This window comes from Lonchura striata, chromosome 5, assembly GCF_046129695.1.
Source record: "Lonchura striata isolate bLonStr1 chromosome 5, bLonStr1.mat, whole genome shotgun sequence".
Taxonomy (NCBI): domain Eukaryota; kingdom Metazoa; phylum Chordata; class Aves; order Passeriformes; family Estrildidae; genus Lonchura; species Lonchura striata.
Window position 1 is genome coordinate 61,267,247 of NC_134607.1, and position 25,693 is coordinate 61,292,939.

The 25,693-nt window shown below is 37.1% G+C and overlaps 1 protein-coding gene across 3 annotated transcripts in view; it reads left to right on the forward strand.

Moving 5' to 3' along the window:
• Positions 1-25,693, forward strand: part of PTPN12 (protein tyrosine phosphatase non-receptor type 12) — a 68,961-nt gene that overhangs the window by 38,524 nt on the left and 4,744 nt on the right. For 2 of the 3 annotated variants that reach the window (XM_021548341.3, XM_021548340.2), the window contains exons 7-14: positions 173-232; positions 2,709-2,851; positions 4,240-4,306; positions 4,882-4,959; positions 5,050-5,148; positions 14,103-14,188; positions 21,500-22,464; positions 25,422-25,499. In XM_021548341.3, the coding sequence (XP_021404016.1) occupies positions 173-232; positions 2,709-2,851; positions 4,240-4,306; positions 4,882-4,959; positions 5,050-5,148; positions 14,103-14,188; positions 21,500-22,464; positions 25,422-25,499 (1,576 nt within the window). The remainder of the gene's footprint in view (positions 1-172; positions 233-2,708; positions 2,852-4,239; positions 4,307-4,881; positions 4,960-5,049; positions 5,149-14,102; positions 14,189-21,499; positions 22,465-25,421; positions 25,500-25,693) is intronic. The other variant, XM_021548339.2, reaches the window with a different exon arrangement.

The following is a 25,693-nucleotide window of genomic DNA, read 5'->3' on the forward strand; positions in this document are numbered from 1 at the left end:
GGTGTGTTAATCAGTGTTTTGATTGCCCCTCTCTTGAGGAAATCATAAATACAAAACCAATAAATTAAAAAAAGACCCCTGAGTTTAATGTTTGAGGTTTTAGTTATGTCCTGTATCTTGCATATTGATTTTCAATATTTTTTCCAATGCAATATTGTTTTCTCATGTTTAGGAAGCTGAGCAAGCAAGAACAGATTATTTCATTAGAACATTATTACTTGAATTTCAAAATGTAAGTACACAGTCACTTCTGGTCTCACCTTCAATGGTTGCTCAAAAGTCTCCAAAATGATACATGATGCATGTCAGAAACTCATGAAAATATCTTTACTTTTTTAGGTTAATTATGGATGTAAATGGAAGTGATGTCAAAATCTTAGTATATAAAGGAGGAATAGTGAAGCTCTTTGCCTTTTATCTATGTTCTTGTTTACCCAAATGGCTTAAGCTTTTCTTATAAACTTAAACTGAAATGTCAGATGTCAAATGTCAGACTTCATTTGACTGGAAAGCAGCTACCAGTAAATAAAAACTGTAGAGTGCTCCTCTAAAAACACAAAGGATGATAGTCTATTTTACAGAATACCTGTCTTTTTAATTGTCAATCAGCATTAATAAATTATTCATTACAGGTTAGTCTCATTTGTGGTTGTGTTTTCTTTATAAAAGCTTTATTCCATTTCCACAATGGATACCACAGCAGTTACAAAATCTACTTAATCATGAGGGGAGTGATTTTGGGGAATAATTTTTGTCTGCAGTATTTGCTAGGATTGCATCAACTTAATCAGTTTGTTTCTGATAGTGCTCATAACTGACTGGGCTGTGAGACAGTTTAGATAACAGAAATTCTGTTTAGTAGTCGGGGTTTGTGACATTGTTTGAAATGGTGCACTTCAAAACAGAACTGGATACCAAAAACCCCAAAGCAGAACCTGCCTTCCTTTTAATTCCTGAATATTGTATGAACTGGTTACACCAGAGACTGTAGCTGACGTAGATTTTGCTTGCCTATACTATACATGCAAATGATGTTTGGGTATTGACTTTGGGGAGCTCTGTCCCAGTTAGAAGCCTGTGTACTGCTTAAAAACTGAGCAGCAACAAAAAGCTGTAGTTTGTGCTGAGCTTTTGATCTTAGCAAAGAAACAAGTTTGTTCCTGTGAGGAGCAATTTAACTGAAAGGGTTAACAAGACATGTTGATATTGGATATGTGCATCAGATAAAGTGTGTTTTCTTCAGATTTATGTAGCAGGTTTGCTTGAGGATTCCTGTAAAATTAACTGCAGACTTTTCATCTTTCTTTGAAGAATTCTAAGCATAGCCTTGCACTGGGGAGGAAAAGTGTATTTGTGGTATAAAGTAATACCCTTTTAAGTTTGCTTTCAGGTTTTCCAGAATAATTATGTTTTGTCACTTCTGTAGCATTTGCAGTGGATTATTGTACAAAAAGAAGCTATGCAAAAGGATTTAAAATTTCCATAAATCTACAAAGTTATTTTAGTTTCTAGAAGGAAAACAAATTAGACAGAAACTTGATTGTTTTCAAGAAAGAACTTCAGTTGTTTAGTGTATAAGTGGGGCAGCAGAGAAAAAGGACTATAAAAGTTCTTTTAAATTTTTGATTTACATATGAAAAATAAATTCTCTTTTTCCCTGACCATTCTGCTCATGTGAGAAATCAATAGTCTTTTTAAAAGTAATTAATTGAAATTTATTGGTGGAACTTAATAGATAGCAGTAACTCTTGCTTTTTACTGATGACCTTGGTTTTACATAATCATCTAGATTTTTAAATTTGTGCTTTCTTAGGCTGTGTTTTCCCTTGTTTTAACCAGCTATGATGCTTCCATAGAGCTGGGAAAAATCGAGCATCAAAAATAGATAAATTTCCATGCTCAAGAGGCCTGCTATGTTTCTTCTCACATAATGAAACAGAGGGTAGTGTAGGTCTTGAAACCTGTAGAGTGTAATGTGCATCAAAACCTTTGGGCTCTCCAGTACATTACTTTGTGAGGTATACTGGAACCCAGAGGTGTGACACCAGCATGGAAAGGTGCAGTAGAACTAGCTATGGCTTCTGCTGGTAGCTGCAGCTGCTTTGGAGAGTGATGAAAGGGAGGATATTCAGGTAGCTCAGTATGTAAGCTGTTCTAAAGCCTGCTTCTTACCTTGTCTTTAATACTATTGTAGCTCCTGCTACTAGAATAAAAGTGTACCTATTATTGTTGCAAGTGTGATCCATATTTAGATATGGTCTTGGTTATTTCTAATCTTTTCTTAAATTCCCTCTGTGAGCCTGTGCACATGTGCACACACTTTATTTTGTAATGTGACAAAACAACACCTTTGCCCCCATTTTTTTCCCTCAATGTAAGTTACTGAAGTAGAAATAGAGAAAGACCACATGAAAGATTCTTTCTCTGTAAGGACGTAGAACCTTTTCATATGGTGCAGCATTGTTGGTCCTTTACCCATATAATAGAGAGGGGCTTCTGAACTGTCCCGTAGGGCATCTTCCTATGCATTAGCAGTATTTCAAATATGATTTCAGAATTTCTCTTCTATTTTTTAGAAGGGGTATAACCTGTAGGGTTTTTTAATCTAGTATATGACTTTGCTTGTCTAAGCAAAGTTTAATAGAACTACTTCTTTGGTACAAACTCAAATAAGTATTATTAACAGCTTTCTCCCTGCTCTCCCTCAGGAGACTCGTAGTGTCTATCAATTTCATTATGTTAACTGGCCTGACCACGATGTCCCTTCGTCTTTTGATTCTATTCTGGACATGATCAGCTTGATGAGAGAATACCAGGAACATGAAGATGTTCCTATTTGCATACACTGCAGGTATCAAATGTATTTATAATTTCATTTTAAACATTTTCATTTTTTGAAGTCTAGACTTTTGTTATGGGATGCACTAGTTTTGGTTTTGAGTCCAATGAGTTACCTATTTAGTTGAAAAATTCTCATGACAAAATTTAATTCAAAATCATACAGGCTTCATTTTCTTAAAAGTGAAAATTTTAAGGGAAATTTTGCTTTTACTTCAGTTTAAGACAGAATATCAATCAGAAAAGAATGAGCCTTTGAAAGGGGACCTGTTTTGAGGTTCTTAAGACGTAAATCCTTGTGAAGACAAAACAGACTTTGAAGATCACTGCAAATGAGCTTGGGAGTAAAGGCTCCCATCTCAATAGGAGAGACTGCATAGCACATGCATCACTGAGAGCTCTGTCTGTGTTCTAATATGGCAAAAAAGATCTTTAATGAGCAGGTTGTAGTTTCCAGTTGGGAAGTCTTTATTCTAGACAACAGTTTCATCCTTGACATGAAATTTGGCTACCAGAACTGTTGAGACTGGACTGCTATGAAAATATTTTGCTGCATTGACATTTTCTGACAATTTTATCTGGAAATCTTGCCTGTTGTTTTAATGCTTTTTAAAGCAACAAAAGTTCATGTGTTATGTCAGGAAAACTTGAATTCATATTTCTAAGCTGGGACATGTTAAATTCATGGGAGTTATTAAGTCTTTAGAGCTTAGTGATTCTCTTCAAGGCCTGCATTCTTTTTTTTTGACTTGTCATTCTAAAAACATAAACTTAACACTGAAATCTATTCACTTTGTCCTGTTCTTTTTGAATGTCATTATAATTCTGAATGTTGATTCTTTACAATAGTGTAATTATAATGTAATAAATATGCATGAATTATAGCTTTGCATTTGTAAAACAGAGGCATTTATACAATTAGGAAAAATAAATAAGATCATTTACTGTCATTCTTAAACTTTCAGATTTATATTTTAACTAAAAAGCAGAAAATACAGATGTGATAATAAATCAGAAAAATGTGGCAAGTCTTTAAAATGCATTCTGTTCTGCCATTTTACATCATTTATCATAAAACTTGGAGAAGACCACACCTAATGAAGCAGTAGTAGCTGGGAATAGTGTGACAAAAGGAAGAGGCAATAAAATTGACAGCACTGAATCATCTTTCATGACTGCAGTTCCAAATGGCTGTGAAAACTTGCATTAAAAGATTCAATGCTGCATTTTGCACTGCTAATTTTATTTTTAAGGCACTGTAGTGTCAGGCTGAGTGAAATTAAAATGATATTTGAAGGACTTAGATAATTTTTTTTAACATAGACTTTTGAAATAAAAGGCTTATAGTGCTTTTTTATCAAATTTAAATAATATCTAACACCTTTCTGTTTCTGTTCATAGTGCAGGGTGTGGAAGAACAGGAGCCATCTGTGCCATAGATTATACATGGAATTTGCTTAAAGCTGGGGTAAGGAATCCTAGAAGTTTTATGACATTCTGTAATTTCATAACAGTGATTGATTGAGCTTCCAAGTGTTCAAAAATAGTGAAATGTTTAAGACAGTCTGGAATTCTCTTGACAGGTTGGATGTTTAGTTTCCTTGCATTTGTGCTTTAGTATGAACTTACTTTCCTTTGGCAGCAAGTTTTTATCTAAAAAGGTCACTATAAAATTCTGATTTTTAAAAAATAGATTTCAATATAAATTGATTTTTGAATTCAACTTTCTCAGTCTCTCTGATTTATTGTGCAGCTCGAATATAAAGGGATAACTTCATTCTGGGATTTTTAGATTATGAAGCATTGTTAACATTGCAGTATCATGTTAATGACATTGGATATTTAATTTTAAAAATGCTTGAAATACTCTTATCTGGTCTAAATCAAATGTAAGTTTGGAGTTGCTTTGAAAGAAAAATTAAATAGTTGCAGTGTGGAAAGAACAGATTAGCTTTACCTATAAAAGTTACACTTCATTGTTTAACAACTTCTTCACTGTTTTGACAGTAATGCCATTGTAATTAACTTGCTTCTATATTTCAGAAAATACCTGAAGAATTCAATGTATTTAATTTAATACAAGAAATGAGGACACAGAGGCATTCTGCAGTGCAAACAAAGGTATAGTTTGTTTTATAATGAATATGATAATATATCACTATTCTTTAAAAAGATCTTTTGCATTAATTTTTATCTCGTGCTTTATTATAGGAGCAGTATGAACTTGTCCATCGAGCCATAGCACAACTGTTTGAAAAGCAACTGCAAAAATATGAAAGTTGTGCAGACTGGAAGATTGCAGATGGAGTGGTAGGTGTCTTTCCCATATGTAGCTGTATCTTCTGATGAAAATTCTCCTGTGAAGTTGTTTTTAGAGTGTTCAATGGTGTGATCTTATTAAGTTCTCATGATTTTTAAAGTACTGTTTGCATTGAAATAGATTAGGGGAGAGAAATATAAGGTTGAAATGCTTTTGTCGGGGAGCTATATGCTCTACCCTTTTAACAAAGGAAAACGAAGTGGAAAAAATACTCTTCGTTGGTATTCACAGTATTTGAGGATTTTTCTGTCTTTCTATCCTTCCCCTTTAAATTTTTTGTCCCCTATAGGTTTAGTCTCTTTTTTATGTTTAGATATGTTTTCTTGGCTGTTGCTGGGCACTGTGTGAAAAATAGCTTTTTGGATTAATATATTCTTTCTCTTCCACAGTCCAGAACTCTGTACTACCCTTTGTCCCTGGATTGTGTTTTGTTTATTCAGTGATTTTGTGTCCCTAATTGGTGTAGATTCCATAGCTCTCTAGAGGGAGTATGAATGGTATCTCCAGGACTCTTTGAAATATCTGGAAGCAATTTTAAATGTACTTTTATTAATAAGTATCCCATTTATTTTAGGGATTTAGCTGTCTTCTACTGTGCTTTCTAGGAAATCTAGAATGTTTTCAATTCTTGGATTAAATGCATCCACCCTTCTGCTAACTCCTAAGAATTTGTATCAGTTCATGCAGTACTTAGGAGATATTCAGTCATGGCAAGAAGCCTGATAAGTAAAGGCAGTATAGATAGGGCTGGCTGATTTTATTTATTACAGATTTGATTAAGCTGATTTGCGTTTGTTTTTTTGGGTTTTTTCCCTGAGAAATGAGCATGACAGGGTGTGGAATATGCAAATTGATTAGCTTTGTACAGAAGTGATTTCTAAGTACTTGAATTTTGATCATAAAATAATAGGTAGATCAGTCTACTGTATCTTCTGGTTATTTGACTTAAACCTGACCTGTGTCTGAGCTCTTAGATAGAATCAAAAATGTCTGTTATTTACTTATTCCTAATACTATATATACTAAATAACTTACTATTCCAGAAGATGAGTAAAGCTGTGGCCCAATATATGGTGATAGTCTGTAACAAAGGCAAATGCTGTCTTTAGCACAGCTTGACTAATAAAACAAGACCAAATAGAAAATGGATAGGTAATGGGGGTGAGAGAGGGATAAATCCTAGCTCTGAAAAGGCAGTGATGGAGTGTGAGTTTTGAGTTTTACTTGGATATGATCTTGGTTTATGATCAACAAGTTGTAAAGGAAATTGAATTTTAGCAGTTATTTGCAAACTGGTAAGAGTAAGAATGTAATGTCCTTGTGTGGGTACTTTGCAGTTTGACTACTGGCTACATGTCAAGTCTGCTTATCTCAAAAACATGTTACAGAATTTGAACATTAAACAACTGGACAAGGATTGAAGGTTAGATACAACAGAGGCTGAGTAACAAGAGAAAGCTGATTACTCTTAACTTTTTCTAAGGGACACCAGTGAGACCTGAGAGACTTAATAGAAAAGTGACATTTGTATAAAGAATGCAACATGAAACTGCAGAGCTCCTTGCAGCTGAAAGCCTGTAACTGTGGGGTGAATATCTCACCATCTTGGAATCGTCTTCCTGAGTTTCTAACCTCTGACCTATGAAATTCCAGAGTTGCAATCATATTGGAAAACATTCCAGGGAAGGATCCCTGTATGCCTGCTCTGATCTTATTCTTCCCTGGAAGTTCCCTTTCGGTCACTGCTGGAAGAGGAGCAACGTAAATCTTTGTCTGACTAGGCATAGCATTTTTTGTGTTAGGAAATGATGCTTCTTCCTACTGTTACTTGAATAATTCTGCAGAAAGGTTGAGGGGAAGAAAGTCTCATAGGGAAAGAATTTCTGTATCTAAAAGTTTGGTACTTAAATTTGTTACTGTTCATTTGTTAGAAAATTTGCTTTCAATGAATTAACTGGTATAGTCTTAGCTTCTCTTCACAATTTATAAGGGAAACTTCACATATCGAGTTAAATATTTTCTTGTAGTTTTAACCTGATTCTCCAAATTTTGAAGCTCATTTGAGACATCACTTTGATATTCTGACAAAGCTCCTTTTTTACCTCCAGGAGTGTTATGTAGCATCTGTGGTATATAATTTTCCCCAGAAATTTTCTAGTTTGCTTTCTTTAAAAAAAAAAAAAACAACCAAGCATTCTGGGATGTATCCTGGTTAAAAAACTAATTATGAGGCAAGAAGTTTTCAAGTAACTTTATTAAATACAATGCAGTATTCTAAGGCTCCTTCAAGTATGTTGCTCTGCCTGCAGATGCTACAGCATCTATGAAATCTTCAATATGTGAATGGTTTTAATTATGTCCAGTGAAAAAAAATCCAAATAAAATTCATGTGCCTACTTTGGATATAATACTGTTATTTAAATAGGAGATGCTACTGGCCTGAAGAGGAAATGTCTTTTATTTTGATTATGCTGTGAAGAGCTGGAGTGCTCTGTAGGAGTGGTTTCATGGTTTTGTTTTCCTCTTGCTGTTCTCATTTCCAGCAGTGTTTGAAACGGGTGGAGTTCCAGAGGCTCTGTAAGCAGGGCTTGCTAGTAACATCCCAGTAAAAGGTTAATCTGATTGGCAGTGAGGGGCAGCATTCATGGGGAAGTAGCTCAGACACAATCCCAAACGTGTGTTCCTGGGAACTTGCCAGCTTTGCCCTGCTGGAAACAATACTGTAAAAAGTCAACAGCAAGGCATGCAGGGTACATAACACTAAGTATTTAAATGAAATTAAATAAGGAAAGCTCTGCTCAGATATCAGTACTTTCAACAGTATCCCACAGCAGCCAAATTTCAGGGTGAAGAATTGCTGCTCAGGAGTAATTTTTTTTTTTTTTTTTTTTTTTTTTTTTTTTTTTTTTGTGATAAGAAAAGAGTTGAGATGCTAAATTTGATAATCAGAACTATTCTCTTCCCCCACTTAGTAGGACTTTCAAGTTAGCAAACAATTAAATTGGAAAGAGTCTTGGACTGAAACCCTTCCTACTGAAATTCTTGATCATATTGTCATGTATTTCAGGACAATAGCTGAGCTTCTCACCATCATTGGCTTTGTTAGTATTGCTGGGAAAATATTACAATTGGTGTTGTGTTTGGAAGCTTTGAAATATATGTGAGATCATTAGTCTTGGTCATCTGATAAGGTATCAGGCAGATTTGTATCAGTAAAATATTTCATGAGTTATTTGAGAAAGTTCTTCATGAGCTGAAGTGAACTGTAGCACTCTTGGAAAGTCTGAATCATGTGGAATTTCATCAAGTTGAATGTTCTGTCTGGAAGTCAGAAAAAGAAAATTGGTTAAAAGACAGACAACCAAGCTCATTCCCAATTCAGAAATGTTTCTTGTTGAATTTTTTCTCTTGACAGTACCAAGCATGTTACAGTATTACAAGCCCTTGCTTTGCCCTTATCCATGAGTAGAAGCTTGTGTTCGTACACCTTCTCCAAAATCTGGCAGTGCTGGTACTCTGTGTCTCTTGCATTTTGTGCTGTAAAAGTGACAGAGTTCTGTTGCTGTGGTTGACTGCACTTGTAGAAGTCATGGAAGAATCAGCTGCTATAAGAAAAATGTTACTATTTGAAACATTAATGGCTTAGAAACTGTAAGTGAAAAGACTGCACTGTTCATATTCTCTTTGCTGTTTGGCTGCTTGGAAGGATATTTTTTGTCACTGCAGCCTTCTAAAAAAATCATGTGTTTCTTCAGAGACATTCATCTCGTTGCCTCTGTTGGAATGTTTTATTTAATCTGAGTCATTTTAGTGTATCATTTCAATCTGAAATATTTATCTTTTTATCTACTGATGCTCAGTGATTCCCATGCTGCTTTATGAAAAGAGCAAAAGGAATGCCTCAATTCCTTTTAAGGCAAAATATGAGATAACTTCTGGGGGAGTCTTTGCAGTAAATTTGCCAATATTTTGCCAATACAGAAAGCTTCTGAATGACATTAAATATTTCCACAGTGAGTTCCAAAAGAAAATGATACATTGCAAGACTAAGGTCTATGATCCTCTGTTTGCTTGAAGTTAGTGGCAGCACTGTTTGTGATTGAGCCAGTGGTGGAAGCAGGTGGGGAAAGACTCCCCGTGAGAGGTGATAGCTCAGTTTGGGTTACCTTAGCAAGCTGGATTCAGACTGCATCTGCTGTGAGAATTCCTTGTTTCTCTGCATTACTGCAGGAACACAAGTTACTCTGCATTTTATAGACATGGGGCAGTCTACACAAAGTATTTGAGTTTATGGTCTTGTCATTTGTTAATGTGGTCTTTCAAAGGTAGGTATGCACTCGTCTATATATCTGCAATTTAACAGAATACTTAGAAATTCCTAACTATGAGCAGTTTCACTTGATCTCAGTAGCTGCTCCATCAGGGGAGCAACTCCAAGGGAACTCTGGAACTGTTGAGCATTTGATGCTTATAGACACAAAGGTTGGGGAAAGCCCTGTTCTTTTCTTTACTCATGTTGCAGTGAGAAGACAGTGCAGTGAGACAGTAGGATACTTGTCTTCTGTGAGAAAGCAGGGTGCTACCCTGAACACTTAGTGAATTGCACATTTGTTAATCCATTTTTAAAACATTATTCTGTATGATAACCCCTGTGAGCTATGTATGTTGTCCTGGTTTATCTGAGCCAATCCTTTTAAAAACTGTGAGAGAATGCAACATCTGTCTAGAGAAGCAGGGGAGTGTTGACTGATGTCGATAAGCTGTGCTTAGGAAGGCTGTGGAAGGCTTTTTCTTAATACCCCATCTGCTCTTCTCAACAGATGCAGTTGTCCCAGTGAGATAGCCTATATTCACTTTCAGAGCTGAGCTTCCTCATTTCTGCTCCATGCTAGTTTTTCTGCATGTTTGCCTATTTGTTTAGTTTGATATATATGACAGGGAAATCTCTGAGTTGGTGTCACTCAAGAGTGATAAATACTCAAAATACTGGTTTTTCCCTATTTCTTGTAATACAGAAATTAGAACAAGTGACAGGGAATGACTTCTCTAAAAGTAAAGAAAGCCTTCACAGAAATATCAATCCATTGAGCTAATTAAGGAAAGTAGCAAAATACCTTTTTTTTGGTGATAGTAATTCCTGTAATCATTCTTGCTCCTTATTCAATGTAACTAAAACAGTGACTGGGTCTGGAGTTTAACCTGATGCACAGGTGAAACTTCTGAACACCTCTCTGCCTGAAACCTTCCCTGTGTACAAAATTGGGGTAACCACAGGCTTTTCTGGTGTTAAATTTAAAAGTACCATTTTGTGTGTGCAGGTTTTCTTGTTGGGTTTTGTTTTCTGGGGGGTTTACCTTTTTTTTTTTTTTTTTTTTTCAAGGAATTGTTTTTGTAAACTGTGGTTGTATATGTGCTTTGGATATTTGAGTTTATATACATTTCTGTAAGGCTTATACATACATTTTGTTACCAGTAACAAAAATGGCAGTGCCCTTTCAGCTACTTCTGCCTGTCTCAACTAGAAACAGCTTCTTACTGTATACGAGGAGGTTTAAAAAGCTTTGACATGTTAGCTTCTTTAATAAGCTTTTTCTTCTGCCTGTGAGAAAAGCATATCTCAGGAAACATTCTGTTCACAAACACTTCACTTTACAAACATAGAAGGACAGGGATGCAGCTGCTGGTTTGTTTTCTGGACAAGTTAGTCTAGAGCCAACAGGCACACCCTTTCCCTTGCCAATACCCTTTAGAAAACTGAGTGCATAAGAAAGAAATGTGTTCCTGGAAACTTCTGTGCTAGTGGAACCGAACTGGGAGACTTTTCTGATCTCTTGTACGATGGAGGGTTGGTGGTGAGGGGGAGGAACTCTTGTGGAGTCTCTCTAGTACCTTTCTGCCTTGTGAAACTGGGATGGGCTGCAGTGCTGAAGCAAGGCCAGCAGCCCACTCTGTTCTCAGGATGCAGTTGTTTAGCTTGCATTCATTTCTAGTTTTGGTTGTTAGTACTTATGAGTAAGGAGAGCCTTTTTAGTACAATACCAATGCATTTAGTGCTATCCATAATAACAAATACATAAGGGAGAGATTCAGACTTTGCATTGCACAACTGGGGGAAGTGGGGAGAAACATGACACAACCATTGAGCAGGAAACAGAGTTTATTGTTGAATACTGGGAGCCTCAGCATCTTTGGCACCAAGCTTCAGCATGGTCCTCTGCCTGAATGAGGCAATAAAATTAATGTCCATATTTGTTAAAGGCAAAATTATCTGTATGGTCACTCATTACTTGATGTCAAAAAGTAGGAAATGGCTTTTTTACATTTTTTAGAGAAGCTGATAGAGGGGTTGGATGTTCATGCCCTATGGTAATGTTTCCAGTGCTGGGGACCCCAAATCTGGATGCAAACCACTGTAGACATACTGATTAAAAAAACCCCAAACATTGCACATTCTTATTTTCCCCCAGTCAGTAGCTGCATCCAAAGCAGCATGGGCAGCAGGTGAAGGGGGGTCAATCTGCCTTTCTGCTCCATGCCTGAGAGACCCCACCTGGGGTACAGCCTCCAGCATTGGGGTCCCCAGCACAGGAAGGAGCTGTTGGAGTGAGTCCAGAGGAGGGACACAAAGATGAACAGAGGGGATGAATGGGTCTCCTTAGAAGACAGATTTGAGAGATTTGTGATTGTTCAGCCTGGAGAAAAGAAGGCTCCAGGGAGACCTTATTGTGGCCTTGCAGTACTTCCAGGGGGCTCTTAAGAAAGATGGGGGACAGATCTTTTAGCAGGGCCTGTTACAGTAGGACAAAGTGTAATGGTTTTAAATTCAGATGGTACATTCAGACTAGATGGAAAGAAGAAATCTTTTATGATGGGGGTGATGAAACACTGAAAAAGGTTGCCTAGAGAGTCTGTAGATGCCCCATCCTGGCATTCCTGACAACAGCCAAGGCCAGCTTGGACAGGGCTCTGAGTAACTTGATCTTTTTAAAGATGCCCCTGCTCATTGCAGGGAGGTGTGGATTAAATGGCCTTTGAAGGTCCCTTCCTACAGAAACTGTTCTGTGATTCTATGAAACCAAGCAACCTCAATTGACTGCAGTGGGAGCTTCAGTAGTGTTCATTTAAATGTGAGTGGCTTTTATCTGCTAATTGAATCTTATTCCAAAAAAACCCTGATAGTTACAGCTAGTGGTCAACAGGACAATGAACTCCCTGTGCAATTTCCCTGAAAGGGCTAGCACCATCCATTCATTAAGGAACAATAGGGTATTTCTGCTGGAGTACTTGTGTAATATTATATTGGACAGGAAGTTAATGGGGGCAGCTAGGGAAAAGAGTAAGAAAAATCAAAATAGTTAATTTTTTTCTTCACAGGTGAAGCTCTACTTAGTGCACTGAGGAATAGAATTTGATAATAGACTCTTCACAGTAGCCAACAGCGGTATGGTAATTTTTAAGACAACTAATGGAAATTAAAAACATGTAACTAGTTCATCTATATTGTAGTGAAGCTAGTTAACTGTTGAGGCAACTTGTAGTTTATCTTCCAAAGGAAAAATTGCTCACTGAATTCAAATGCAGCTATCACATCTGAAGCAGAAATTCAACAGGGAATTCCCTTTTGTTCTGTAAGACTGAAGGCGATCAGACCCTATCACCAGTCTCAGGAGGCAGGCTGGCAGATAGCAGACCCTATTGCCTGAACATGGTATTATGCTTTGAAATGTATTACACCAATTTGGGATATTTGTTGTTCTTTTTGAAGATTGCTTTTCAAAAGAGAACTCCTGCAAGAAAAGCCTTTAGGTAAAATGAGCATTAAAGTTAAGATAACACTAAGGTCCTCCTTGATTTTGTTGGGTCTTTGGCTGTGGCACGTGTTTGGAAATGGTATGTCAGCTTTAGACTGTTGCATGTTCTGTTTTGATTTTTAATCATATATGGTTTTTTCCTTATTTTTGCTTAGGGGCTGGGTTGTAGTTAAATAGTGTTCATAGCCACTCTTGGGGTGCTGTGTTTTAGATCTCTGGTGAAAACAGTGCTGATGGTTGTTTGTAGCTAATGCTGCAGCTGTTGCTGAACAATGTTTGCATAGTCTGGAACTGGCAAAGGCCCACCTATGGAAGGTTGAGTGATTGCTTTTGCATTGCTTGTTTGATTTCTTTTTATCTTTTCCCACTTCTTCTTTGCCTGCTAAACAATTTTGCCTTGACCCACAAATTTTCCTGCTGTTCCTATTTCCCCTCCAGGAGTGGAGTGGAGAAATGAGAGTGGCTCTGTGGGGCTTTGCTGCCTGGGTTAACACACAACAGTATTTTACATGTGTGTATGGATTTATAAATACATGCATATATAAAATATCTTTTATATTTATGATCCTAAAGGGAAATTACAATCTTCATGCTTTGAGTAAATTAAACCTTCTTGTACACAAATGGGAGATTATTCAAAAATGTTTCAGATCAATGAGTTAGGAGACAAGTGAGTAAGGTCTTTCTCATTTTTTTACAACACTGTAGATTATTCTTATCTTCATTGGAGTGATTGTACAAGTGAAAATAATTACACTGACTGGAAAATAGATGTTTTATTATCCAATTATTCATTTAATTATTCTAGGTGAATAATTTGGAAGGTGTACAAGAGCTTGCTCGCTACTAAAGCAAGATCAGCTTTTCAGTATTTTCTCTAGTGAATTGTTAATGGCAAGCAGACCAAAATCTTCAGTCAGAAAAATTTGAAGCAGTTGGATACACAAGGTGAAAAATAATTTTGTACATTTAGAAGAGTTTTCAAAGTGATCTCTATATGATAGCCAAAAATAGGTAATATTGTTATATATGATTGCCAAGTGTCATTACAGATCTTTGGACCTCACAGTTCAAATATTGTATGTATCAGCTTTACAGCCATGCATAAAAATACCTGTTTTTCTTTTAATCAGGATGAAAATAATACAGAAAATGCTGTCAGTTCTTCAGATGCTGAGAAACAGGATTCTCCTCCACCAAAGCCTCCACGGACCCGCAGGTAGTTAACTTTGGTCCTATACTATTTTAGGCTGAAAGATGCATAAAAAGTAGAATAAAGCTACTGATACCATAAAAACTTAAGATTAATATGTTGTGTTTATAAATAGAAGTATACATAATGCAAATAGAAGTATTATAATTGACTCTAAACATAAGCTACAATATCTTTGTGAAGTCTGTGTTTAAATATACCAACCTTGCAATAATTATCTGTGAGTAGACATGTTTACTAGTCAGATATGTTAGATCTACTTGTGTTGTAATTCTGCTAGCTGATAGTAGCAAAATAAACTTCAAATAGCCTCAAATAATGACTGAACCCTCATTTTTGGATACACAACCATAATGAAGCATACCCATTTATTCTAGAAAAATCTCAGACAAGTACTGCTTTTGACTAGAGTATGGCAACCAAATGCTGTTATTATTGAAACAAAGAATTGATCTCTCCTTTCATTCAGCAGAGGAAAATCTTCTCTAGCTCTTAAAATGCCTAGCTTTACAGAAGCCAAAAGTAAATCTGAACCAGCAGATTCATCAGCCTAAAATGGGTACCCAACCCAAGTATTAATTCAGCTAAAGAAGCAACTCTCCTGAATTAGGTGTCCCAAGTCCCCCAGCTGGTTTCTAGAGAGCTTATAGTGGCCTTTGGCAGGTGATCTTGGCTGTGTTACATTGCCTGTAGCTAAACAGACATAAGTTGAGCACTTGGGTTTTCTAATTGTCAAATGACATAAGAAACCACCAGGCCAGCTGATATTCTTGGATAACATTTAGGCAGAAGTATAATTCCTTTAAAATAGAGAGACATTGAAGTAGGTTGGGGCTTTTTACAACAAGTTATATTCGTTGGTGCTATGTAGGCAGTGTATTTTTTACCTAATTTGGATTGATGGTAATGTGATTGTATTCGATTATGTAGATTAAGATGATGACAGAAGAGTCAGTTAACCTGTGCTCATGATGAGTTCCAAGGTCTTGCAACTTCATCACTGAGCTTAGAAATATGTCCAATACATTATTTCCTTACTTGTGTTCCTTGAAATAATCTTAGGTGTACCTTAGTTTTTATAATTTTTATATATTAATGTAATATTAACATATGTATAATTAATGTAATTTATGTTTAAGCACACATCTGTCTTATCTGCACTGCATTGTTCTTTACTTGCTGCATTAAGTTAAAATCTTTTAATCTCTCCTTAAAGCCTGGGGTTTTTTTGGGCCTGTTTCCATAAAATCATACTTTCCCATCTGCCAGCAGTGGCAGGCAGATTGGTTTCTTAGAGGTGAATAAATGGAAGCTTTTAGCAAAGCTGTTGTCTTTCTAAAATGGAGATTATTTTTGCAAAACAATTAATTAAACTCCTCCTGGAAGATGCTTCTGAGGAAAGACTTCATTTGCTATTAGTCACATCTGCTCAAAATACCCACTAATGAGCATGTTTTTTTCTTGATGTGGAGGGTAATTTTACAAATCCTACAACCTGATTCAGTCAGGATATAGAGCCAGGTTTTGTGTATTGTGGATGTTTTGGCATAGATTAACATCCTTTTCCTGGGGAGGATGGGAGAGCAGAATCAGTGAAACATTTTAATTTAATCCCCATATGCACAAGAAATATTTTTAGGTTGCCAGCCAAATGTGTACATGAGTTTTGCATACACTGTCTCTGAAGAAGTTACAAGCAAGTTGCTAAAGCTACTATTTTTGAAAAGAAATAAAGCTTTTACATTCTTTATAATTTATGTTGTAAATGGCTTTATAGTGTATATTTAGTAAACCAAGCTGCATGTTTTTAAATGAAGGTTTAACATTTGCTTTGTTTTCTAAAGCTAAAAGGGGTTTAGGGACTGACAGTGCAGAGTACTTTGGGCGAGCTTGGTTTCAGGTGAACTTGTCTGAGATGATCCTGAGTGAGCAGGAAACAAATTAGGATTTATTTTCTTGGCCTCAGGATGTTATTGTTACTGGACTGAACCATGCTTGCTTAGACAGTAAAATCGGTGATACCTGTTAGTTGTTTTCTGACAGCCCTGAGTCTGCTGGATGAGATGGTGGCATCTCCTCTGCAGCCCTTTCCACTTGCCTAATCACTCAGGGCATGGCACAATTTTTCTGTGAACGTGGTTTTCTCACTCTCTCTTGATCTGTTTGTAATATTCTAGTGGAAACATCTCAGTATCTTCTTTAGACTTTAGGATCTCTTCTTCTGAAAGTGCAGCTGATTATCATGTAGCTCTTGTCTGTGCTAAGGATGAGATGTCACTAAAGACTTTTACTGTGCAAGGCAGGAAGCTTACTCTGAGAGGTATAATGAATGCTTTTAGTAATTGCTTTGGCCTGAGCATGTATTGGGGAAGGAGTTGTATTTTGTAGGCTGTTTTTATATCTTCTTGGAAGTTATAAATATCTTTAGAATATTGTTATTATATTGGTATTATATTTACTTAGGTTGCCATGAAGCATCTAGACATACTTGTTTTGCAGAGGTTTTGGAATTGTATTGCCTTCCAATCTTTTATTACCTTGTAATGCTTTAATGTAATTAAACTTGCTGTACAATATGAATGTAGTAATTTAGCTTAATGTCTCTCTCCATTTGATGTCAGCGTAAAAAATATTCTAATATTACTCCTTGATTATTAGAGAGATAAACAAGAACAAACTCATTAGTGCATACACCAGCACCTTATCCTAGAAATTGCCTTGGCTTGGCAGTCGATGATCACTTCTTATGGAAGTCACCTTTCTTTAGAGGACCTGAGGGGATGGAAAGTCTTCATTAGATATGTTTGAATTATTTCAGGTTAAGGCATAAGTAAGGTTTAACTTTGTTACATATGAGACTGCAAAAAACTTAAGTTTTACGTTTACAGTTTAGGACTGTACTTGATTTTAGGTGACTAATATTCTAGTATTCAGAGGGAGCACCTTAATACTTTTAAGTATTAGTCTGTGAAATATTTGTGTGCTTTGTAGTTGATTCTAAAGTATTTGGCAAAAGAGGTGGTTTATTTTAGTCAGACTTGGTTACAAAAAGTTCTTTATTTTCAAGTTCAAATCAGTTTGAAATCAAAACATAAACTTAGACATAAACTCATAAAAACCAAAGATGATTTAACAGCTTTCTTGTATGCAGTGGAATGAAGAGCTATGTGCTGCTGTCTGAAGGTGAAAAGGTGAAATACTGTTGCATTTTAACTTCTCATCTGATTCTGTTCCGACTTCAGTCTAATGATAGTAAATACATTGCCAGGGTTATGTGTTATTCTGTTTCATTTCAAGCCCTGCAAACCATCTCTATCTCCTGCAAAGCTAAGATAAAATTCATTGATGGGTTTTTCTTAGCTAACTTGTATGCCGCAATTTAAAAAAAACAAGCCTCGATAAGTAAATTTTAAGAGAAATTCACCAGCTGGTTATTTTTATTAATTCATTGTACTTTTATATAAATGATTTGTAGTACTTTTGCAACAGCTTCACTCACTGGACTGCTGCTTTCCTTTCCTGTGGATGGCAGTGATTTAATGCTAAAGTAGAATAATGTGGTTGTCTAGCTTCAGCCTGCTTATGTTGAGTTTAATTTTCCTACTTTAATTATGTGGGAGGATGTAGAACTTGGTATCTATTTTTGGTTGTTCATATCAGCTGCATTCCGTGACCTTGGCATCACTCTCTTTTATTTGAAACACCCTACAGTATGCTGCATAGAATAACCATGGATTACTTAAGGCTTTTTTTCTTTTGAACACAGGCCAAGTCTCATTTAAATCTGAACCCATTGTGCACAGTTTTGGTAATGTAGCTCTTTTCCATTAGGAGTAGAATGGCTTCAATTCTAAAACATTCAAAAAATGTATTATGTATTGCAGAGAAAGCAATAAATGGCTTTTTTCATGTATATATTTTTGGTTGAAAGCTGTGGGAAGGCTTTTTTTTTTACCAATTATACTACTTCTGACAAATTATGTGTAATTGTTACTATGACAAATTATTTTTAAAAGGTGTTATTGCCTATTTCGTGGTTTACCTGACACCTGAGAAGCCACTGGCACTAGGGCACTGCATCAGCTGCTCAGGCTGTGTGGCAATAAGAGTGTATGGAAAAGCTGCCTTGATCACTCAGGGAAATTCCATATCCAGCTGTAAATGAGGAAGTGCCAAGGTAGGTATTCCAAGATAATCAGGAGCAGGCACTTGAAGGCTGAGTCATGACAAAGCTTTCTATTTTTTTATCACACAGTGATAAGCAACACAGGTTGATTTTGCAACCCTATGTGTTTATTTAAAGGTCTAATACAGGGAAGCTTATTTCTCTTACTTGAATGGCCTGGCTTTCTTTGGTACACTGACTCTTTTCTGTTAAATATCCTCTTTCATGAGCTTTCGCTGAGTTTCCTGGTGTTTTAAATCAATCTGGTCTTACTGTCTCCTGTTGTTTTCAACAGTATTAGTAGCTCATTTTCAGATCATTTTCTGCCTCTGGGGGCAGAAATGTCTGTGGAGCACAGCTGTTGAAGGACATGGCCAAAGACAGCATTATGCAGCAGCCCGAAATGCCCAAGATTCACAAGACTTTGAGAAAAAACTACTGTCAAACAGAGATCTTCTGAATATGTTCATATCCTAATATTTCTGCTGTGTGAAAACAAACAGAAACATTATTTACAATGCAGAACATGTGAAATAGTAATATTAAAAATATCAGTAAAATGGAATAAATATTACCTATTGGGATTTATTTCCTAATTTAAAGAGGGAAAAATACATTAGAGTGATATTTGACATCTCAGTTGCTGAGGACAGATATCCTTCAATATTAATACAGCAAAGAATGATTTTTGGCAAATAATTTCTGATTTCTTCACTGTAAGCTCTCATTTAAGAATCAAAAAGTGACATTTAACTTCCAATGTAATGGGAAACATTGTAGTAGTTCTGTTGAGATGTGTAGGAGGAAGTTGTTTAATCAACTTCTGGGTTGCTGATTTGTGCAGCATTTCCTTTATCATCAGTTCTACAGATGCATCTAAGGGAACTGTTTGAATGCATGTGAGGTTCTCTTTACCAGTGGATCAAAGGGTAGAGTGAGTTTATTGACTAGTAATTGGTGAAGAATTTAATGAATTTTGACTGGAATTGTGGACCTATATCCTTGTTATATCTAGTTTAATGCTAATTTGCTCCTTTAGCTAATTGTAATGCATAATGTTCGGTCTGTAGCAGATAAGGAATTAGTTTTGCTGATTGCAAATAACTCTGGGTCAGGAAAATCAGGTCAATAAGGGAAAACCATTATTTTCAGTAGGAGGATTTAGTGGAGATTACTAATGAGAGACACTGCTGGTAAAAGGGGGCATGTAAATATTTGTGCAAGTGTCTCACTGTCTCCCTCCCCATATTCCCCTCCCCATTTGGAACAGAGGAGACAAATCCAAGAGGAGTAAATTCTCTTGTCCTTAGTGTGTATTAAATTGGAGCAAGACTAATGTCCCCCCCATTTCCTGTCTTATCTTTACTAATTCAGGCAAACAGCTTATTGTCATTTTCCAACATCTAGAGGGAAGAGCTCCCAAATTACTTCTGTTAAGTTGCTTTGATATGCTTTGTATGTCTCCTGTCTTAATGTAAAGAAAAACAGCAATAAACTAGTGCAGGGAGGAGAGGAAGAGAAGGCATTTGAAGCCCAACTCTGTGACAGGAGTCAGGCAGAGAATGGAAGAGATCAACTGGAACTGCAAGGGGACCTGGGGTTTTCCAGATACAAAGATACAGGGACTTGTAGAAGGTAATTTGGAAGCTGGGAAGAACGCAGTACTTTAGGGAGTTAGGATTTTCACAAATTGAGAACCCCAATGGTTCTCTTTAGTGTGAAATTTCTTGTGTAAAGATTTTAGTTCTGCAACCCATTCTACTATAGTTTGGTGCTAATAAAGTCACAAGGATGAAACACGTGCTGTAGCCTGTCCCAAGTCAGGTATGCTTTTAGTTCTCTACAAGACTCAGTTATGAAACAGTCTTTGGGCTTTTTTTGTTTTGGGTTTTTCTCCTATATGTCAGAATAGTCTCAAGAATTTGCACTTGCTGAGTCCTCCTTAGGCATGGTTTGGAAGTAGGGGAGCCAAGGTAGTACTTTGATTTTGATCATTTTGTGGCATGCAGACAAATAATGAGAGCTTGTCCTTTCTTTTGTAGACAGAATTCTTGTGCAATCTTGTCCTTCTTATGCTGGAGAGTCTCATGAGAGGCGAGTATAGGGGCAGAGTAGAATTCCCTCCTTCCATGTGCTGGCCACGCTGCGTTGGATGCAGCCCAGGACATGGTTGGTTTTTGGACTGTGGGGTGGTTTCTGCACACTGCTGGGTCATGTCCAGCCTCCCCTCCACCAGCCCCCCACGTCCTTCTCCACAGAACTACTCCTGGTCTGTTCAGCCCCCAGTCTGTATGGATGCCTGGGTTGCCACTTTGCACATGACTTTGTTGAACCTGATGATGTTCTCTTGGGCCCACCTCTTGAGCTTGTCCAGGTTGTCCTGGATATTTAAAGGAACAGAAATTCTAAAAATGCCTTCATCAGTTATGCTAAATGTTTGTAGTCAACAACTCTGCATCTAATCTGACCATATACTTGAAGAGCTTCTCCTTTTCAGTAGCTTGAGATGAACTGCAGTTATAAGTGCTTTGGCCTTGCTAATATGCACTGTAATTTGGATCATAAATGCTACTGGAAATATTTTTATGTTGTATGTACCTCATGTCAGCTAAATTTGGTTTGCAACTAAGCAGAGACTATCAAATAAACAAACATAAAAATAAAATCCCCTTGAACATGTACAGAAAAATAAAATTTAAGCAAGATACTCAATGTTAAGTGGGCTGTAAGGATTTTTTTTTTAAGAAATCTTTCTTGGCTTTATTGAAATTTGAATTCCATATGTCAAGTTTCTCAGAGCCACTTAAGGAAAAAAGTAGTGAAATGCTGCCACAAGAGGGCCTGTCTTGCAATGTATTTGCAAAATGCTTCTGGGAAAGGATGTGAGCAATCTTTGAACTATTAGTGAGGATTAGTTGTGGTTTGAATGATTGTCTTTGTGATATTCTGAAAGACATTTTGAATATGTTGACTTAATTCTTGCCTACCTCACTAGTCATATTCTGTAACTGTTTTCTGTGTGCAATGGAAATTCTGTGTGGAGTCTTCTATTGGTATTACTACATTAACTACATCAGTGGGGGATGGATAGATACCTAAAGTCTTGTCAAAATCCAGAAAATTTTGACAATTGTGTCTTGGTTGTTTTGCAGTTGCCTTGTAGAAGGAGATGCTAAAGAAGAAATCTTGCAGCCTCCAGAGCCTCAGCCAGTACCACCAATCCTAACACCATCTCCCCCATCAGCTTATCCAACAGTCACTACAGTGTGGCAGGACAATGACAGATACCATCCAAAGCCAGTTTTGCACATGGTTTCATCAGAGCATTCAACAGACCTCAATGAGAATTACAATAAGTCCACAGAACATTCAGGGAAGAACGAACCCAGTGAACACACAGAAAAGAGGCTGGAGCGCAATTTAAGTTTTGAGATCAAGAGGGTACCTCTTCAGGAGGGACCACGAAGCTTTGATGGGAACTCCCTGTTGAACAGGGGACATGCAATTAAAATTAAGCCTGTGTCATCCTGTGTAACTGAGAAGAGCTTTAAGCCACAGGAACAGATTGCAGGGGATTCACTTGTAGATGCTTCTCAAAACTCGTGTATGGAATACAGCGTGCCACAGTCTAACACAGCCTTAATACCTTCACCAGAAAGTCTGCAGAGTCAGCAGGTGTCTGATACCCCACCCAGACCAGATCGTCTGCCTCTGACAGAAAAGGGACACGCCACGTGGTCGCTGCAAGGGCCTGAAAACGTACTGCGTACATCCGTGTCTGAAGAGTTGTCTTCAGACCCCTTGTGTCACGGTGTTAAAACTCTCTCTCTAGCATCAAACACCCCAGCTGAACATCCTCCCAGTGATACTGTTGATCATACTCCTCTTTCTGTTCGAGCACCTCTCTGTTTTACTAATCCTCTCCATGCAGATGATTCTGACACGGATGAGGTGGACTTTGACAGAGCCATGAGCAAAAGCACGTCCAACGTGTCAACCGCAAGTGCCACAGTCTCTGCTGCCACTAACACTGAAAACATTTCTGCCAGAAAAGTATTGCCAATGTCTATTGCTAGGCAAGACTTAACAGCTGTAACATGTTCTGAAGATGGCAAAGGTAGGTTTCACTGAGGTTCCGAAGTGCTGCTCTTTATCTAGCTGCATCTGTAGAGCTGGACAACATAAATTTCTTTGCAATTCAGTTTTCTAAATGTAAATTTAATCAGTGCAGTATGGCAGCTTCAGAGAGGGCACAGCTCTTTTCCTGACAGCTTTCAGTTTGCATGTGAGCTATTTTTGGTATAAAGTACTACAGACCGTGATTAGCTGCTTCAAAAGCTGTACAGTGAGCTTTATTGTGAGCATTTGTCTAATGCTTTATTTATAATGCCTTCCTGTAGGTCTGTATGTCATTGTAGGTTTCTGTGTTATTATTTGGTGCGTATTTTTTCTCTATGCCCAGTTTCATGGAAGTGTCTATAATAATCGGGGGTTGACTAGTCAAAGCATTTTCAACAGGCTTGTACAAATACATAACAATTTCATGCCTATTGGTTGATGTGCTGTTCCTAAAAATGTAGATGTAACCTCATTCACTGCCTTAGTCTTCAAAAGTTGCTCATGATTTGGCTCCTGCATTTTAATAGCATTGTAAATATTTAGCTGTGCTTTCCTCTTTTTCTGTACATGGCTGGGGGTGACAAGCTAATACAACTGTTCATCTAAAAATCCAAGTTATGCTTTATTAGCACTTTGAAAATTATTCAGTGGCTTTTTGTCTTTTACTACTTTTTTGAGGGTTTTTCTTTTTGGTGAAAGTTTGCAAGGTAGAACATGATATATTAAAGGCAAAAGGGTCCCAAAACATGAAGGTGCAGATTTCAGTCAGGCTGGCACACTTAGAGCAGATGGAGGATATAGCTGGGAGGAACAGAGTAGGCCTTGCCAACTGCTGTGCAAAGCCCAACAAAACAAGAAGTGAGGCTGTGGAGCTGAAGGAAGAACATGAACTTCTGGATCCAGCTCAGACTCCTGTGCTTGGAGATACTTATAGTGATGGCCTCACCTCAGAGTCTGTGCAGACTTCATGACTTTCTTTAGTGAAATGGGGCTCAGTGTATGATGCAAGATGCAGAACCAGCTGAATTGAAAATACTGGCTTGGTGAACTGACTGTTCACCAGAAGTGAACAGAGATGTGAATGCTTTGCAGCCTTAAAAACAATCTGTTTATGTAGATCTTGATATAGGTCTATAGATATTGTAACCTGTATCTATAGATCTATAGATTTTGGTTTAGATTGTGTAAACACGGGACAATACTTGCACAAGCCTGTATACTTTTAACACTGTGACTTAAAAGATTCTCTGCAAAGCTGACAAAGTCCTTTTGTCATAGTTATTTCAACTTTGCAATCAGTTCTCCTTGGATTTGTTTTATAGATTTGCAGACTATTGTATTTTTCCTTTTAGCCAGATTTTTTTTCTTCTTTCCCAGAGCAATAGTTGTTTGTCACTGTTTTGAAATTATCACCTCTCTGTGCATCTCATTAAGTAGATGCTATAGGAACATGCAAATAAGTGATACATTATAAATATGAGAAAGAATTGGAGAAATGTCACTCTAGAATTTGTTTCATGTAACTGTGTATCAGAAACATCTTGAAATAACAGCACAGCCCTTGTGCTGCTGGTATGTTGATGGTCTCACAGAAATTGGTTAAAATTCTAACATTATTTTTTTTATCATTTATCTCTTGTTAATAAGGGTGTATCTCTTCCCCATTTGTTTGATAGTGAACACTTCCCATTTTATATTCTGGTTGCAGATCTTGTAATCCCACTGGGACTCAAGAATATAGGGTTAGATCGCTTTGCACCAGCGATCCTAAACCAGTGATCCTAAACCCTGTTTACAGTGGCTTTCTCATTTTCATACTGGCTCAGTACTCTTCTGAATCTGGGAATGTGGCTGCAATCACCAGTGAAACTTGTCTGTGAACTTACCAGCACCCTAATTGCCTAACCATAACTGCTGGTGTGCATGATCTTACCACACAGTTAAATCCTCCTTTTCATTCAAATGAAGTGAAAAATAGCTGTACCCTGAGGTAAAAGGGAAAAAAAAAAAAAAACAAGAGAACAATACAACAGAAACAACACCGAAAAAAAAACCCTAAAAAACTCACTTGCCCCTTAGTGCATATCCATGGTGACTTTATTTGATGGTTTTATAGAAGCCCTTTCTGTTAATGAAGGTTTTCTTGTGCTGTATGCAATTCTGGGATGGAGCAGGTCTCAGAAGTCACTTGGAAGACCATGGCTTGTAGAATTTGGAGGGATTCTGTCCCTGCAGCAGCTGGGGATGCTGGCAGTCAAGCTTCATGGCTTTGTTAGTTGAAATGTGTCTTTGTATTTTTGAATCCTTTGCAGAATACAGTTGTCAGATGAGATTTCTTATGGCAGCAGCTACTTTAAATTGTTATAAACCTTTAATTACTACTCCAAGTTTCTTAGCAGGACAGAGAGGGGCTTTTGCTGCCAAAATAGCTTGTGTTAGTGCACTCCTGGGAGGTGAGAGGGAACAGACTGGGGACAGGATGTGGTACTGGCACCAACAGGAGCCATCTCCTCAGGCTCCTATTTACCCTTTGGCCCAGTAAACCTTGCACGAGGCTGTTTAACCATATCACAGTGGTGTGGGAGCCAGTGGGCTTCAACATGGACTTGGTAAGCAAAACTGAGACCTGAAAGAATGAACAAAAAGTGTTCATTTGAGTTACTGCGGGTTTTTGTCCTCCAAATTATTTAGACTGAAAATGTTTTAGATTTCTTGCTTGCATAACACACAAACTGATCGTATGCCCTTAATATAATGTTAATGTTGTTAAATGAAGTTGCTCCACACTGTTAGTGTGGTAAACCAAAATGTTTTATAATACTTGGAACAAATATTTCTTTTGTTTTAGATACTATACCAAGCTTAGGATCATCACATATATGAAAATATCAACTTCTGAAAGTCTAGGAGAAAATCTATGTTTTTTAACTTATCTAAATGTCATATTTGATTTAGATGCTGATGCTAATGAAGATTCCTCTCCCCCACTCCCAGAAAGAACACCAGAATCATTTGTATTAGCAAATGAACAGAGTGAGTTTTTGATATTTGGTAATAATTGGAGATAAAATATGAAGAGCATGTCAGTATTTTATTTGAGTACCCCTGCTTTTTGGTTACAATTGTTGGAACAATTTGTAAAATGGAATGAAATATAGCATGTGCAGTATCTTATTTTGGGATTTAACTTTTGCACACCCTTGAACATAGAGAAATTATTTTTAATT